Source organism: Chironomus tepperi, unplaced genomic scaffold (genome assembly GCF_022539635.2).
Source record: "Chironomus tepperi strain 1889 unplaced genomic scaffold, CSIRO-AGI_Ctep_v1 contig_465, whole genome shotgun sequence".
NCBI classification, from domain to species: Eukaryota; Metazoa; Arthropoda; class Insecta; order Diptera; family Chironomidae; genus Chironomus; species Chironomus tepperi.
In genome coordinates, this window is record NW_027226587.1 from 904,495 (window position 1) to 924,208 (window position 19,714).

General features: G+C 31.2%; 1 protein-coding gene across 1 annotated transcript in view; it reads right to left on the reverse strand.

The window, feature by feature from the left end:
- Positions 1-2,964: 2,964 nt before the first annotated feature.
- Positions 2,965-19,714, reverse strand: part of ci (cubitus interruptus) — a 64,224-nt gene continuing 47,474 nt past the window's right edge. Inside the window, exons 2-8 of the mRNA XM_070651605.1 lie at positions 8,245-8,438; positions 7,570-8,096; positions 6,750-7,459; positions 6,032-6,062; positions 5,786-5,950; positions 5,266-5,712; positions 2,965-5,202 (exon numbers count right to left, since the gene is read on the reverse strand). Coding sequence (XP_070507706.1) covers positions 3,568-5,202; positions 5,266-5,712; positions 5,786-5,950; positions 6,032-6,062; positions 6,750-7,459; positions 7,570-8,096; positions 8,245-8,438 — 3,709 coding nt within the window. The 3' untranslated portion in view covers positions 2,965-3,567. The remainder of the gene's footprint in view (positions 5,203-5,265; positions 5,713-5,785; positions 5,951-6,031; positions 6,063-6,749; positions 7,460-7,569; positions 8,097-8,244; positions 8,439-19,714) is intronic.

Genomic DNA, 19,714 nt, shown 5'->3' on the forward strand with positions numbered 1-19,714 from the left:
AATAAAAAAAAAAAAATTCTTCAAATAATACAAAGTCTTCAGGTTTATTGACATACATATTATCATGCATTTCATTCGAAACTAGACAAGCATTCAAGGCGTGTGACTGAATGAATGTATGTCATTGTCATTCTTGAATTTAAATGACAGTATCATGAGAATATCAATAATTTTATTTAGAAAAAAAGTGACATGGAAATATCATTAGGGATATCGAGATATTTATTGACTTTCTATTTTTAAGGCGGTCGATTGAGTTGAAATTGATATTAAAGGCATTGTGAGTAGCTTTAATTCAGGTAAAAGAGATTTGCTTTATTTAAGATATTACCCATTTGAAGCTTAAAATGTTTTAAATCTGATTCTGTTCCTGACCTCATAATCTATTTCATATGAACTATCTGTCCATGAGTATAACCCGGATGAAATCTATTCATGATTATCTATCAATTCTTAAGTAATGTTATGCTATGTCTGGAAATATCCAGTTGAAGAACTTTCAATTAAATCTTCAATATTCTTGCCATATCCTTGAAAAGAAAAAAATGCTTAAAGTTTTCGAGTTTTTGAGGAACTTGTGCGCATTTTTGTCCAACAATCAGTATTTGATTAATAAATAACTATTCAATCGTGTTATGATACTAGTTTATTTGTCTTGTGCATTTTTAATAGCACAAATCGGTCAATCGATCAAAAATCTCACCCCGGACCGCATGGACTCTGACTTGATGACGGATTCGAAAACATGCTACTCTAAACTAAAGAATTTTTTTTTGCATGAAAATTTTGTAACGAAAGGGGGTGGGGGTATCTAGAAATTCGTATTTTTGCCTAATGTAATAATTGAACGATAAGCCAGTAACTCGATAGCATGGAGCTAATGTTTCAAATCCGAGCTCTTAATTATGTTTGATAGCTAAAGTACATGAACCTATGTATTAATCCAAAAAAATTAAAGAGCGGGGTTGGATTTTTGTCCCAAAAAATTCTAATAAACTGAATAAATCTTGACAAAAACGGGGTTGATCACTAGGATACGTCCCAGGTGAAATCTCGTGTCTTATCCCGCCATCTAGAGAGAGATTGTTGATAGAGACTTTGGAGCATTTGGTATTGGCCAGCGTAAACGAATAGAAAAACTGACCGTTAATTTTGTACGGTTTTACACGAATTTGTAAGGTTTTTTAGCACCAAAAATTTGAATAAAAATTTAACGGTAAAAACACGAAATTTTAATTGTTAATATCAATTGATATTTACTGAATTAAACATGTATATAGTATAATTCCTGTAAATTATCAACTAATTAACAGTAAAATTTAAAATTAATTAATTATTAATGTTTTAAATTCAAGAAAAAGTCATATTTTAGTAATATTTTTAACGATTTTCTAAATTTCAAACATAAGTGCTAAAATGAATTCTTGAATGCTAAAACGAATTCTCGATCCGTTTACGCTGGGGTATTGGTAATCGGCAAAGGGCAGCCAAACATAAACCTAATTTTAGACGCCAACTGAGAGTTTATGGATCACATATGATCTGTACGGTCAACAAAGTAATTCAGTAAGTATTCATCCGCCCAGTCGATCAAAGTGAAATTATAAGCTTCAATTTATTTCCATAAATGTGCTAAAAAGCTCAATAAGCATTCTTTTCATTGAATTTGAAAAGCTGAATAAAACTTTCAATAACAGCAAACTAACTCAAAGAAATGTTCAATACAGTCCAATAGAGTATTAATTTTCAAATACACACACAAAATCTAATCAAAAAAACCGATGAACCGAAATAGAACAAGCGCTAATTATTTTAAAATTCATTCATAATCGAATTATTTTTAATTCCATTCAGAACATCATTTCCACCTGAAATACAAAAAAAAAGAGCTGATAAAAAAAAAACTTTTTCAGTTCCGAACAGTTTTCAAAATTTCATATCATCGAACATTGAACATTGAACGTGGAAAAATGTTCATTTCCGACCTGAAAATTTAATTAACATCCAATAAAATTATAGGAAAAAAAAAAAAGTTTGTCGATAGGAATTAATTTTTAATCATCAAAAACTATTTATTTCACAAGAAAAAGTTCCTAATACCTAGCAAAATAATAATAAAAATAAAAAATAGAATGAAATCTCAATAATAGAAATAATAATAATAATAATAATAATAATTATAATCATAATGGAAGAACAGAGAAAATTGCCATAAAAATATTTCATTCATTCTTTTTCACATCCGTTTTTTGTTCACAATAAATTTTCATTTAAAAATTATTATATTCTTGTGTTCAATAACATACCAAGTAAAGAGTCATAATAATAATATCAGAAAAATAAAATTATTTCATGATTTTTTTTCGTTTTTTTGCATAAAACACAAAAAGGCAGACAGAATTAAAAAGTTTAATTAATTATAACATAAAAGGAAAATTAAAATAAAATTTAATGATAATAATTAATTATAATTAATTAAATGCTATTACTATTCAATTCAATTATTGTTCCTTGTTTTATTCGTGTTTTGTGTGTATTTATCCCGAGTATTTGAATGGTTTTGATGACGACGTCATTTGGCAGGTTGAAGGATTAATGTGAGTCAATTTTATGAATGTATGAGCAAGTAGATCTGACTTTTTAGGTATTTATTAAAGCACTTATATTTAATTTTTGTAAAAATTTTAATTTTTTAATTCAAAAAATTTGAATTTCAAAATTTTAAGTTTTAACTGTAAAAAAATATTCAAAAAATGCTTCAAAAATTTCAAAGTATTTCCTAATGTATTTTTCAATTTTTTAGTCTTAAAACCGAAAATTCTATACAATTTAAAACTATTTTTCAACTTAATAATTCAAAAACTGTTAAAAATTAAATTTTAACTTATATTTTTGAAGAAAATTTGAATTTTAACGGACAAAAATTATTCGAAAAATGTCCAAAGTTTTTATGTAAATTCAAAATGTTTCCTAACGTATTTTTAATCCAAAATTTTGAAAGAAAAAACCGTTAAAATAAATTTAAACTTATCTTTTATAACAAATTTAAATTTTGAAATTTTAACGGTCAAAAAATATTCAAAAATATCCCTAAAATTTCCATAAAAATTCAAAAATATTTCCTAACGTATTTTCCAACCCAATAATCCGGCTTTAAGTACCAACATGAAACCACATATTATTTAAATGAGCACTCAATAACTCAGTCTGCATGAATAACAAATTCATTTTATTTTTTGCTAACAGCCAAACAGCCGGCTGTTCAACTGATATATTTCCCATTCTACCGTTAAAAAAAAGTCAGTATCTTATTATCACGTCAATTAGTCGAAATCAACACGCTCATTCATTTGTCAATAATAGAAGCTCAAACTATTCATTACAATTGCTCATTCACCTGTTCATTATATGCCAATTATAGCCTGCCATTCCATTATCACTTCTGTTTTAAAGGCAGTCATTTATGAAAAAATATATATAAAAATATCAAGAAGCTACATGACGTCTCTAACAATTGCATAAATTACTCGGGGGAGGGATGGAAGTAACCCCATTCAAAAAAATATCCTACGATTTGCACGTGATCTCCTTCCTCGTTTTTTTCGTATCACTATCTACTTTACATTCATCTTGGCTATTATTGTTGATCTCAAAATCATTTACTGTCGTCTCATTAAATGTTTGTCTATCGCTACCATCAACATTATTGCTCATATCACATTGCTCCTCATTGACATTTGATTTAGCATCAACTTCAGCTAATAATGTCAATAGATCTTCTTCCTTTATTTTTTCTATTGATATTGATGATGACATTGGCTCAATTTCATCTAAATCTAATTTGATTTTTGGCACTGATGATGGCTTTGTTGCTGTTGATGGTGTTGTTGTCTCATCACTTACTTGATTTAAATATAATACCATATCATCGGGTATAACGAGTTCATCGCAATTTTCGATTTTTTCATTCGTTTTTAGCACATCAAGTACGACAGTCTCATTTGGATGTGGTTTTGATGGTGAATCTTTATTATTATTTTTATTATTCTTACTGCCACTGCTGTTATCTTTCTCGACTTTTTTCTTTTCCGGTGTTGCTGCTGGCGTTGATTTTATATCTTTTGGTGAGTCCAAAATCATCTCTAATGATTTTGTAGGTGTCGTCGAACGAGGACGTTGTACAATAGGACATGTAAAATCATTTTGCACGTTTCTCGATGCAATACTGCTTATTGGCTCGCTCATTCTACGGTCAGTTGACGATGATGGTATCTGATGATGTTGTCTTGTATTATTGTTGTTGGCATACATGTGCGGAAAATTATGAGCATTCGGATGTGTCGGATAATTATAGAACATGCTATTGTTCATGTTGCCAACACCTTGTGATGATGCTGGATAGTTGTACGAATTATATGGATGGCTATGTTGATAGAATGAGGCAGCCGAATTATATTGATGATTCGGTGCATTTGTGTGACGTTGGAGACGTGCCAAATGAGATGATAAAAGTTGTGATGATGGTGGTCCATAGTTATTGTTGCCAATACCATCAGCTGTTGATAGTTGACTTGATCGTCTTGAACTGCCAGCCGAAATTGGATCATAAAATAAGTTGGAGTCGTAGTTATTGTTGGCATTAAAATTGGCACCAATAACACCGCCAGCATTAGCAAGTGAGGCATTTGAACTCGGTCTTAATGTTGAAATCGATGATGTATGAGATTGGTTGCTACTACGTCGGCTAACATCACATGATTTCATACTATAATATGAGCTACTTGTTGTTGAATTATTGCTATCACGTCTTATTTGTTGATTCAATTGTTGATTGAATTGTAAAGTCGTTTGTTGATAATGTGCTGTATTGCCATTATTTGGATAGTTTTGACCAAGCTCAAGTAATTTTGGCGATGAGTCACGCATAAAATTATGTGGTGGACTCAATGCTGGATGATCAACTTTGAGATCTGTAATGCGTCGATTTAATTCACCAATGCCATAAGTACTACGTGGAGATGAGCTGCTGATATATTCCGATGGATTTGGTGATGGTGGTTGCAACATGCCACCTTTTGGATGTAAACGAGATCGGAAGCGTGAACTAAATTGATCAACTGGATTCATAAGGGCGACACCGCCACCACCTCCGGTTTGATCGAAATCAATCATGGCACGTAAGACCATTGGAAGTTCAGAGACCTGCGAATTATGTACATCATCAATCATGTGAGCTATATAAATGCTATTTCTTTTTTATCTTACCTCAGCCGTTTCCTCTTCTTCCTCATATGGCCACTGGGAATCTACGGTTGATGAGACAATTCCAATTTGTGTGCTATTAGCATTACTCATATTATTATTGCCATTGTTGCTACCTCCATTTCCATAATCAAAGTCATCATTCATGTCTGAATTCATGTGTGAGACACCTGATGGGCTATTCATTTGTGGATATCCAGGTGAATTTATATCCGATTCGGATTTTATGCTTGGACTCATTAAACTTGTCGTTTTTATACTGTAATTATCTTCATTCGTAGCAGGACTGCTGACACCATTACCATCTTCACCACTTCCGCTATCACCCGTACCTTTATGCTTACGTTTTGCATAAAAATCAGCACCATGTACAGTTTTTACATGCTTTCTCAAACTCGATGGATCTGTATAACGCTTTGTACATCCTGGTGCTTTACATACATACGGTTTCTATTGATAAAAAAAGGATATCCAGAAATTAATTGCTATTGAAACTTTTTAGTGCATAATTTCTATAATTTACCTCATTGCTATGTGTTCTATTCTGATGCTTTGCACGGTCTGATGCATTACTAAAAGCTTTACTGCAACCCGGAAATTCGCAGGTGTATGGCTTCTCACCTGTATGTGATCTTAAATGTGTTTTGAGATTTTCAAGGCGTGAATATGCTTTATGACATCCTTCGAACTGTAAATGAGTAAATGTAAAGAAGAGAAAAAAATTTAATTTTTTTTCTGACTTTTTTAAAAAGGATCAATTTTTAATTACCGTGCATGAATGTGGTTTTTCTCCAGTGTGCCTTTATGATGACAAGAAGAGAACAGAGAAGAAAATATAATTTTTAATTAAATTAAGTAAATAAGTCATTGGAATTAAATGTTTTTGGTGCGAATTTAATGAAATGCTGTTGCTTTATGTGCTTGTAGCTAGCAATTAAGGTAGCTTCTGTTGAGATTCTCATTAAAAATATTGCCATTTTTAACGGCCAAAAATTTGAATTTTTTTAAACACTAACACAGTGAAAGAAAATTTTAAAATTTCAATTCTCAAACTTTCCTACTTTCTGTTGATTTTTGTAAGTACAGAAGCATTGCAACTGCTTAATTACTTCCTAACCTGACCAACAAAACCTAAAAAGTAAAGCATCTGTTGCTATTTATGCCAAAAATTGAAAATGAAGTTTATACGAAATTTCATACGGTCAAGTAAACTTCATATGAGAATATCAACACATCCTGGCATCAGATTGACATAAATTAAAGGCATGTCGCATCCTTTACGACACAAAAGCCAGATAGGACAATTTGTCATCTCTCCAAAATTGATTTTCATTCACTAAACGCTTTCACTTCTGTATCGACATGAGCAATACAAAGAAAGAGCACAGAACAAGAAGCTTTCAGCTTGTTTCTATGTTCACCGTTAAGCAACAGCAAAAAGGATGTAAAAAATATAAAAAGAGAGAGAATCTATAAAAAGAACTCACCGTCTCATGTGCACAACAAGCATATATTGAGCCTTAAATGGTTTTTCATCTCTCGAGCATGTCTCCCATCGACATACAAAAGATTTCTTATTACCATGTATATGATCGGTATTAATATGTCGAACTAATTCCTCTTGTGTCATGAATTCAAGTCCACAACCTCTCCAATGACAATTTGTTTCAATAAAATTACCGCCATCTTCCTTTGCATCTGTCGTATCAGCTAGGACTGTTTCACTACTTGTGCTACTATTATTGTTACTTGATCTAAGGTTATTGTTATTATTATTACTATTATGATTATTATTTTTGGCATTGAACGTTTCCTTGCTCTTATGGTTTCCTCCTACATTACTCATTATGCCATTTGGCTTCAGTCGTTGATTACTGCTAAAGTTACTTTGTAATTCATTTACATTGGCACTTGTTATATTATGATGATGATGATGATGATGATGCGGCTGATGATGTTGATTTAAATGTGAATTTGTTGTTGATAATTTGGCATTTTGTATAATATCATCATTGGATATATTCTCGGACTTAATTTTCACTCGACGTATCTGCGATTGCATTTGCGATGGACTATCAGCTTCGGCTGATGTTACTGTCATTGTATTCGAATCAGATTTCTTATTTGCATTCTTATTTAATGAATTTGACGATGTGCTATTATTACTATGTTGCTTCTGTTGGGCATCGTGTGTTTCCTACAGTCACAAAATGGAAATGGACATAATAAAAACAATAAATTTTTTTCATTCGAATGACATTTAATACCCGAACCCGAACCACAAAAAAACAAAATGTATTTACTTACCGATTTAAGAGATTGCATTGAGGCATCAACTTGCATCATTGCTTGATGGTGTGCTAATGAAAACATTGAATTTGTTGGTGATATATAATGACCTGATAGTGATGGAAGTATATCACCGCTCATTAAAAAGTGCTGAAGTGATGTTGGCAGAGATGAAATGGACATTGGGGAACCGAGTGATCCATTTGTACCACTTGCTGTTGTATTATTTAAAGCTGTTACCGCTAAATGTCCAAATGAGCCACTTATGTGGCTATTTTTTGAACCATATAATGAATTTGGCGAGTTACGTATCATTGAACTCACATCCAACAAATCGGGATATGGTGATGATGATAATGCTCGTTTCCGATTAAATGTTGTAATTGGATCAGCACGAAGTGAGGTTTGTGTACCGCCATTACTCGACTTTAGACGCTCCATATTAACATCATTTGAGAAGCTATTTAATGTTGTATATGGAACACCACTTAATGATGCAGCAGCAGCGGCAGCATGTGATAGATTTTCTGTTGAAAAACTTGGACCTGCATCAGAAATAAGATAGAAATGACAACAATAAGTAAAACTAGTCATTTTATGGATTATGATATGAAGACACATATGTTGAGTTTGTGACACATTTTGTCATTTTTAATACTCTATGTCTGACTATATATTTTATTTAATACATACCATGTAGAGATGATTGTGGGCTGGTTGCATTATGAAGCGTATGTAGTAATTGCATATATCCAATTCGATATGCAGGATGTATGTCAGCTGGATGTGGCGGATTATTTTGACTATTCTCAGGTGATAATGGCAATACTGGAACTAGTGGACTACGTGATGATGAATTAAGTAACTGCACCTCACTAAATAATGGCCTGCAATGAAATAAGAAGGAAAAAATAAAATTCATAAATATCGTCTGCAAATCTGTGACATACATTAATAATAATAATAACAATAATTTCTAGCTCATAAGCTTTAAACGACGACGATTTTTATTTCATTTTATTTTTTGTTTCTGTACGCTGCAGCAAAATGATTTATGTTTCATACGAAGAAAGTACATGGCTATTTTAAACGCTTTATTATTACTTATATCGGCGCACAAGCATTGCGGCAAACTTCAAATGACTTGAAAACATTTAATGCAATTTACTTTGACTTTATTGATTTTTTTTTGTGCTCTGTGCTGTTCTCGCTTATGTCCCCCTCTCCCTCCCGTCCCTAAACTCGGTTTCTATGCTTTTAGAGAAAAATCTTTTACATAAATCTCCATTATTTGCTGTTATCACCATTCCATTTTCCAATTAGTTTCTAAATGCTTTTTCTATTTTTTGTGTATCACACAACATAAGTTTGAAAAAACTTTTAATTTCCGCTTTTTAACCATTTTTTTGTTTGCAGTAACTTTTGTATTCAGATTGTCTGATTTGAAAGTCATGATGATTTTTCAAGAATGAAACGAGATATCAAGCTATTGTGTTTTTCGCCACTTAGTAGATGAAGAATTAGCAAAGATTTCATTTGACATCTGTTGTTTATGCATCAACAGATAGGAAAAACTTTTTGAAGTGATGACTTGAAAAACAAAGATGGCGGGGAAATTGTTCAAATGTGTATTTTGCACTTTATTCAATTGAAATTGATGTTTTATGGATTGAGCAATGTTTTTACCACTTTTTTAATGAAGAATCAGTTAAAATAATTTTATTTTAACATCATTAAGGAATTGAAAACTCAAAAATATTTTTCGAGGTGAGAAATTTTTGAATCAAATCTCAAACAAAATGAGTATTCAGCATCTTTACTAGTTAATTTGAATGTTTCATCTTTAAACCAATGTATTTGCAACTTTTTTGATAAAGAATCAGTTAAAATATTCATAATTAAACATCATTTACGCATCAAATACTCAAAAATACTTTTCGAGGTGAGAAATTTTTAACCAAAAAATTTGAAAACTCTAAAAAACCGTCAATCTTTATAAACCAATAAATTTCAATTTAAAATAGAAAAACAAGATTAATGCTCAAATAAATCATGAACTTGTATCAATTTACTACTAATTTTTCTTAAATTCCTTAGCTAGTATAGCATGCCTCACAGCCATGTCGACGTATTTTCATTCAAAAAGTAAAAGAAAAAAAAATAATTTTATTTTTCTTCACTTGTCGCATTTCTCAAAAAATAAAATATGTATACAGTAATAGATCTAAGCGAGAAAAAGGAGAGAAAAAAATTGAAAATATTTAAATACAAATTTAGCGGAAATGAAAAACGATTATAACAGGAAATGTTTCGTAGTCAGCTCGTTTTCTTAAACAAACAATGCTTCTGTGTAGCCAATGTGTGTACATTTAAAATGATTGATTTTATAAATGGTTTGGGGTATATAAATTGAATATCAGCATGGATTTTATGTGGCTTGTATTACATTTGTACATTCATTACAGTAAAAAAATTTATTTGACTTCATAAATCTTGAACTATTCACTTCTATTTGATGTTTTATTATTATTATTGTTAATGTTCTTTAAACAGTATGAGAGGAAAATTGCTTTTGTTTCTCTTCCCATTCTTAACCATATCGTGATAATTTAATTCCTTCTTCGATTCCGTACACAGTGTATCGTGCAAAGGATCATGATTTATGATGTTTCATTACTTATTTATTTCCACTACAATATAAAAAAAAAATATCATTAAAATGGTATTTTAATTTAATTAAAAATCACTCGATTGTTATGTATTTTTCATACGATTGTACAGAAAATCGGAAATTATTTCTGCAATTGAATTTTAATTTGAATGTTGCGTATGTTAATTAAATGAAAATTCCATAAAAGCCAATTGAATTTCAATGATGAATTCTTTCGATTAAAAATTATTTTCATGCCTAATTAAACAATTATTTTTTTTATTTTTTCTGATATTGCACGTCGGTAAAATATTGAGTGCTAGAATGTTGTACCTGTGCTTGTTTTATTTTTGTTCTGTTTGATTAATTTAATTATTTTTTTTTTTTTGAGGGAAATTGGAAATGGGGTTGATAAAACTTTTAATTAGTGTAATGTAATTAAATTAGTGTATGATGTCATTTTCAACCGTTTTGGTATTTAGATGCCTTATTAAGGTATTGAATTTTGATTCATGTGAAATTTAATCTATAAAGTGCAGTTCTTTGTGGTGCTGACTTTATGAGTCGAAGTTGATCGGTGGCGGAATGGTTCAGTAGTTTGGTATGTAATTATTGCAACAATCGACCAACCCTGCGGCCATGGGTTCGAGACTCGGCAGAAGCAATTGCATTGTAAATTAGGATTTATAGGCAACATACAGTAAAGTCATCAAAGGAGTGGATCTGATCCCACTTTATCTTGTAAGGTCTGCTGTGTCTGACACATCCTCCGTCATTAAACAACCATTAACCTCGAAATATCCCTAACCAAGCTCAGAATCACAGTTATCTGACTAGTTATGAGTTGTTCTGATTCTAGAAGCTTGACGTCCATCTCAACTTGAATCTACCCTCAATGAGACACTCATACACCACCCCAAACATTAAATGTCATCGACGAAGTTCACAATTTTTTGAGGACAAGCTTAGATTTCGAATTGTTTTTGTGGTATTAATTGTTGTAAAATGCAGTAAATTACTGTTCGAAAAGAGGATTTAGACCTCAACAAAACTTTTTCCTAAATACATTCCATAAAATACTACTGACTATCCAGAATTAAATTTCAAAACAGTTGACCGACGACTACAAACCACATATACTAAACTTCATATTAAATTACTATTTTAATGTATCACATTTTTATGTCGGCATATACAATAATTTAAAAAAAAAATGCAATATTCAGCATAGAGGTTGTGCACAAATGACGACCAACAAAAATTTTTCAAAAATCTGATATATAATATCAAGCATGCTGCTTGAGGTTAAGGTTGCATTGTGTGCTCATGAGGTTGCATTCTTGTGGATATATTTTGAAAAGTTATATAGATTAATGGATGTCTATGGCTTAAAAACAAGACAGAATCGATGTCAGAAAAAAATACGAGGAATTGTGAGAATTTTGTAAAATTTCCAGAAAGAAGCTGTCAATGGAAGTAGCATTAAGTCAATCTTATCTCTGTATTGCACTTGGTATTGACAATTAGCAAGCAGTAGCCAATCATGGAACTGGTTTTTGGTGAGATCTATTGAAGGAAATGGATGTTAATTGATATGAATGGGTAGTGAAGCAAGTATAGTAAAAAGTTCGAATTGATGTATCTGGAATTCAAAGTTGAGACGAATAGACTGCCATACACCGCCTTATATGGTCCCTTGTCTTCTAGCTTGTGGAATAGCATAAGATATAGCTCTTAGAATAGGTTACAGGTCAAATAAAGGAGATAGGAGCAGAGAGTGGGGAGGGGGTCAATAAATCGATTTTGAGCGTTACGTAATAATAGGATAACCCATAATGTATATCCACGTCCTTTTTCAACTCAACTATAGACGTCATTCGAGTATAATAAAGAAAACCATACAAAAAACATCCAAACATAGTTTCTGAATGAATTGTGAACTTTAAAACTACTTTAATTAAAATTTTCAAAAAATAATCCATAAATAAACATCCAAAATTATATCAAACAATAAATAATCAAAATGTATTCAGCATAGAGAGCATAGAGACATAAAGCAACATAAACAAGCTCATAAAACAAATAAGACTGAAAAGGATGTCCATTTATTTTAATGGAAATAAATAGCACAAACACAAAAAAAAGATGAGATCTTGATTCATTTTTTCGAAAATTAAACCAAACCAATTTATCTAATTATAGCCCCGTTCAAAAACCCTTAAATAAATACCCAAAAGACCAATGAACATGTCAGTCAGCCGAAACAATACCCCAATAAATTTTAAATATTGATTAATGCGTGCCTACATTAATACACAAAGCTGTTTAAGCCACAAAAAATGTTTACTAAAAAATTTTCTATTTTACAAGTCTATTAGACATTCTGAAAAGGCATGAATGAATAGAACAGAACATCAACAAGCAATGCATCTTTCAGGAACATAATCAATTCAATTCATGTCGAGGAAAAAATTAACTGCGGCCTTCCGCCACAAAAAAAAATCTCATAAAAAGTCATTTTTGAGAGAAATGTGAAAAAAGAGAGCCGAAAAGAATTTTTATTGTCGAAAATTGAACTTGTTTATTTCTTACAGATGCACGAAATGGAAAGAAAAACCTCGTGCAGGCACAAGTAGATCGTCTGTCTACATAGTTAAATTTATACTTTTTTGTTATTTTTTCTTCATCCTATGATAATTAGAAAGATCGAATGAAAGGTTTATTGTTTGTTTAATTATAAAATATAAAATAACTGAGAAAATTTATATTCTTGAGATGTATCTATCGACTGTGTTTGTGTACATTTCTCACACAGTAATTTACTTGTTATAAATATATAGCATCAATATAAAATTTTTTGACGTAATTTCCTTTTGAGGAAAAAGTCTTTAATGTTTTCTTTTTGTCTGTCTGTCGGTTTGTCTATTCAGATTTTCAGGGATTTGCAGGATTCAAATATTTTATGACCGTTATTTTTTAAATTTCATTAACTTCAAATATTTGTTGACTTTAATTTTGATTAATTTTTGGAATTTTTTAAATTTTCAATTGTCGTTATCGAATATTTGATTTCAATACGGTAGATTTTTAAAAAATTTATAACCGTTAAATTTCCAAAATTCAATGCCGTTGATTTTTTAAAATCATATTACCGTTATATTTCAAAAATTCAAAATCCGTTATTTTTTCAAATATTCAATAAAGTTGATTTGTCGATTTTCAATGTTTAGTACGAATTTGAAGCACATATTTCATGAATGACAACTTCAAGAGTCCTGGCAAGAGCTATCGGCCATTAAAGCTTATATGCTGATTTTTATTAATAATTATTGATTCGACGCGATTGACATCATGCAGTTTTGAAAATGATGTCTTTTGAGGAGGATGTAGTGATTCACAGTTGTGCACATTACATGACCACCGGGGTTAATCAATGCAATGTCGAATTCCAAAAACAGTCTGGCATGAGTAGAACAGCAAGAATAGCCTGGCATAGCTAGAACTGCGAAAAAGCACCTACAACCGACTTGACATCCTCTAGGATCGAACACGGCACATTAAGGTCGGGTGAATGATACTCTGGTTACTAACCCACAGCTGTTAGTTCTTTGCATATGTTAATACAGTGATAAGCAACCTGTATGCTTGCAAAAATATTTTAAAATACCGTGAACCGTATGCCGCGTATTTTTTCGGTCGAGGCTTACCACTAAGATGTGCCACGAAAAAGGATTGTGTTAATAAATCAGAACAATGCGTTTCCATCAACAAACAAATCAAATCCAAATTTATAACTAGTTTTTTTTATTAAGCTACCTCATTTCCATCATTCCTCATACTACACTTCATTACATTGCAGTGTGCGTAGTCTTACACTCTCTTTCCGGTTCAGGTTCATTCACGATGCTTCGTGATGTGTATATAAGTAAGAAATTAAGCGGCATCAGAAGAAATAAAAAAACGCGTGTATGTAATAACATACACATAATGTAAGGAAAAAAAGGAACAGAACAACAATCAAATCCGACACGATGTAAATCGTCCGAAAAAGAATTGTTAAATTGAACTGAAAATAATTTGAAACCCAAAACCCAGAAACCGCAACCAGTATGAAGAAGGAGTCTTTCGAGGATGAGAATGAATCGACGATAACGCGGCACATTCATTATATTGTGTATATCAAAACCCCAAATGAAGTCATATAATTTTATTGTTATTGGTTCTGATGGTTTTTTCCTTTGCTGCTTGTGCTTCTTGTTTCCATCATGACAAACAGCGCGAAAGCAACCAATCTCTGTGTGTATTATTATATAAGATGAATTTTCAAAATGCAATATGAGGAATAAGAATTTAAAGCTTCATTGAGTCATTGAGTCCAATAAATCCTAAAGTCACATTAAAAGGTGGGTATCATAATAATATGACACGATTTTTGAAGCAAAACACCTTATTTATGAAATTATAGACTTTTTCTTCTATTTTTTTGATATTCAGCATACGTAGATATGCTGCTTACCGTAGATAAATTTTAACGAACCTTTAAGGCAACAATAACAGAACAAATAGAATGTTGAATTTATGCAATGAATGTGAACACATTTTGTATATATGAAATTTCAGTTGATAGACATAAGAGTACTTCATGCTAGATCTTGACTTCGGGTTTTGGTATGTACATATATACTCAAAGTAAAATGAACTCTTAATCAAGAACATTTTTTTTGCCTCGTTCGTGTAGTGAGCTACTAAAGTCATGATAAATATCTTTCCTTTTCAATCTCTTTCTGTGCTTATTCTGACTGTATTTTGTTCTTCTTGTTGGTTTTTTTAAAATGGTTTATTCAAATTTGCTGGATAAGTATTGATATTTATAGGTTTTATGGCTGTTATAGCGATTAAATTGAACATTTCAACTTTAACGGTTTTTTAAAATTTGAATTTTTGAAACTTCATTTTTTTCTCACTTCAAAAAGTTTTTTCTCATTTACTTCCAGTAGAACAGTCAATTTGCTGCAAACTTCATAAATTCCTATTCAAAAAAATAGCAAAATATCAAATCTAAAGCAGTTTATTGCTTTAATAGCTAAAATGACTCAATAAAACAGAAAAACATTAAGTCCAGCTAAGACAATAAGGAATTCCAAACTTCATTTTTTATTACACCTTTCCAAGGCAATTGAAATAAGATTAAAATCAAAGTTATCGAAGTCCATTCAAAATTGGAGTTTTTGGCAGTTAAAAAAATATTATCGGCATTTCCTTAAATATAGCTGTAATAGCTTGCCAATTTAACTATAACCGCAAAATGACGATAAAAAAAAGAGTCTCGCATTTCCAATAAATGCAAATTTTATTTCCATTTGATGAAAATGAATGAAAATTGAAAATTTGTATTTGTTCCTCCCTTTTTCTGTGTGTATGTGTGTGTGTGACAGATAAGAGAACTCCGTAATGTCCCCAACAATAAAAGAGAAATTGGGGAAATGATAATAGGGAACGATAACACAAATAAAAGAGCATAAAAATGGCTACGAACGTTTAAAGACAGTGATGTGAACTTTAATGACTGCAGAAGAGCGAGAAACAGCATTTCACACGCCAGACTTTATTCATAAATGGTTATAAAATTGCAATAATTTTTTTTCATGAAATTGTCTCTCAGCACAGAAATTTCATTTTTTATTGCAGATTTTTTAAAAAAGGACAAAATCATAAAAAATCATTTTTTTATACAAACTAATTTGGGATGTTGGAAGTGTTTTTTGATTAACCCACGGAATTATTAATTTTAAATTGATATTCTTTTGAAATTGTTGACTGCTTTACATTCGTAAATTGTGACTGAAATATTGTCGGCGCGGAGGTTGTTGGCTGGCTTGGTAATGCAAGGTTTTTCTCTCTCGTTGATAAGTGTTTAATTTATTTTTATGAGCTTTAAATATTTTTTACAGCATGAGTAAAGCATTTATTTCCTAAAACAGTTGGTCGACATGATTTGTGATTAATAGACCAGTCACAACAGTTGGCATTAAATGAGTGCGGAATTTTTGTGTTTTCAATGCAAAAAATATATTTTGATTTAGATCCTTTGGATTAAATTTGTGGAATGTTTGTGGGGTTATTCACAAAAAGTGTATTGTGATCCAAAATAGCACAAGTCAATTGATCGATCCAAAACCCTGCATCTTGCTGAAGTGGCTCAGGCATAGCTCGTATACCAAATAAGGGTCACATTGCGTTGGGGTCGGATTTTTGATCAATTAACCTATTTGTGCCCACTAAGCTATTTTGCTTCATCTCTGGAACTGACAATTTGACAATATTTACTGACCATTTTTTCAAATTCTGTTTCCAAAGCTTGCAATGTTTAATCTAGCATGTCTTAAAAGTCACTAATATGAACAATGAACTTTGCACCCCAACTACCATCCAGTCTTAAATCTAATTCTCAATTGACATCACTTTTGGAACAATCAATATGATTCAGATGTTATATTAAGTCTGCAATATTTTTTTATGTATTAAACAGCCACAAAAATCTGAAGCCATCTGACTTTGGGTTGGACTTAAAAATATCTGAAAAATTAAAATGCAACTCGACTGTCTCGAAATATCTTTTTTTACAGTTTGAGTTATGATTATATATGTCAAATGATGGTGCTAACAGGTATGCCTTGTGCCAGACTGTATCATTTTTCTCCTTAAGCAGCTTTTGATATTTATATCCTAAAATGCAAATTTTATTTTATTCTCAGAAGCATTTTAAATATTCAAGGTGCTTTATTTCCTCCTTTATCATCCTTTAAAAAAATTATTTCATCATCAATTTTGGAAAGCATGGCTTTAAGCTTGTTACATTTAACTTCAAATCCTTTACAAGATTATCAAAATAATTCGTTGAGATATTACTTTCTAGAAAAAGCGTACACAACATGAGGAAATGTCAAAGTTGAGCCTAATTTGAACAAATTCTCAAGCAATGTACATGCTGCTTGCTTTTTTTTCTCCACAACATCCTCTGATAAATGATTTCTGGGAAATGAAATCAACCCCAAGCATTAGCAAATACATGAGTAAAGTGAAGTAAAAGATCAACTTTATTATCAAACTTTGACTTATTTGTGTCAATATTTGATGCATGTCAAGTTGGAGATTGTTGTGTACATTCATGTGGGAGCTAATTCAGTAGATTACTTTCTCAACAACTTTTTCTTTATCTATATTTAAACAAATCCCATTGAGGATAGGATAATCCATATTGAACGTTACGGATGTAATATTACATTATGGTAACTGGTAAGGAAGAACGAGGGGGTCCATGGTTTGAATAATTGAGGTTCTGTTGAGAAAATAACTGAGATTTCGTTCAAGAATTCAAATATTTTTCATAATTCAAATTATTTTTGTAACGGAAATTTTAAATTGAAATTGAATTTGTCAATACAGAAATGGGGGTCTATGGTTTAAATAACTGGATTTTTATTCAACAATTCAATTTTTTTCCATAATTCAAATTATTCTCATAACGGACATTTCAAATTCAAACTAAATTTTGCAAAATAACACAATTATTCAAACCGCAGACCCCCCAAAATAACCATATACTTTTATTGATCAATTTAGTGAATGAATACCCAATAATAGAAACTCATTCATTAAAACAATGGAAGCATAAACACATATATTCATGCTGTACGGCTTCCGAAAACAACAAAACCAGAGAAAAATATGTTCAAGTGTGAATAAATAGATCCAGTGAATTGTAAACTACTTAATGTCAGGTTCTCATATTTCCTGTTAAATTAATATTACTTTCATTTGAGACCCCAAAAAAAAACTGTTTGTGGTCATGAAGTAAATAAGTTATTTAACAATAATCAGCATTAAGCACACACCCGACCTTCTTCTTCTTCTTTGCCTTTTTTGTTGACATTTCCAACCAGAAAAACCAAACTTCATAAAATTTTCATTCTTAACATTCACAACTGAATAGTAGCGAATATGCTTCATTCTTTTTTTCGATTTCCTTTTTCGGTTCTTCTCTTCATTCTTAACTTAAAGTCAACTAATATACATATACTCTACAATATATTTATTTATTTATATTTATTTGTTTGTTATGTATGGTAAAAAGTTTCGTACTTTTTTTTTACAAAACTTACAAATGAACAGAAGAAGAAAATCATTAAAAGAGCAAATGCGAATAAGAAGAGATGGAAATTGAAAGATGTGATGATATTGAAGTAAATTTGTGTGATGGAAGGACATTGTCGGGTTGATTTTGGGGCGCTTTTTTTTAGCTTCTTAGGTAGGAAAGTGTGACTTTTTTGTTTGTTTATTGGCTGCTTACGATTTGTTGTTTGTTGGATAGATCAGAAAGTGATGTATATCAATATGGTTTAGGGGTCGTTCACTTATTACGTATAAGTGAACGGTCCTTAGTGTAGTAGAGAACTACGAACAGTTTCTCTCATTTTTGCCAATACTAGCTATAGATTTTTCAGTTCTACAGAGCTCAAATGATCCAGGATATATCAATGCAGTGGATCTTGCACATTTTGTGTATTACAAACAGCAAAAAACGAGTTGGAAGGCTGAAAACAGCGAAAAAGCAATAATTTCTGAGTAGACTCTCTCTGGGATCGAACTCGGATCATTAACGTACGAGACCAATGCTCTACCTATTGCATACTGCTCTAACTATCGTCCACTGCTGCTACCTATCCCCCAGTGCTGCTAACTATTGCCTCCTGCTGCTAATCTGCACTATAAGTCGATTGTTCAATAATATAGCTCTTTGGTCCATAGTTGAGTATCTCCTGATAGTTCAATAATTGAAAAATGTAATAGATATTCTTAAAACATAGGTTCGAGTCTCATTAAGTGTCCTTTACCCAGAATTTGGATTGTTTCTATTATAATAGCAACTAATATCTTCTGGAAGCTTCTAGTTGTCTTGTTTTTCCTAAATGTCGGGCAATTGGTTCAAAATCCGGTAAAAGCCCTGCATGGCTCTAGCATGATGGCAACAGTGCTCGAATCTTGTATGGAACACTTGATTTGAGTCGATTTGACTCCATACAAAATTAAAGTCAGTTTCGAGTTCAGGTTGGCAGTTTTAATCCGAATTCGGTACCAAGCCAGAGTCACACCGGCTTGGGTTCAAATTTATGATCGATTAACCGATCCATGCTTTTCTAGCTAATATCATTACATTCACTCATTAAAAACACAATAGAGACTCATAAACTACAAATCCCCCCATGCAATATTTATCGTTCTTAATAATCAAACTCGATAGAAAACACAATAATTCCCACCAATGCACCAAGATATGGCTAAAGCCATAATTTGCATCAATACGCGCTAAAATATACATATTTCTTCTCATATTAAAATTGATTTTCATATTCGAATGATTCGTATACGAATGACCAATTTATTCATTCACTCAGTAAAAAAGGAGATAAAAATGAATAAAGAATTATATTTTTTTTTTTGTTCCTCATTCTC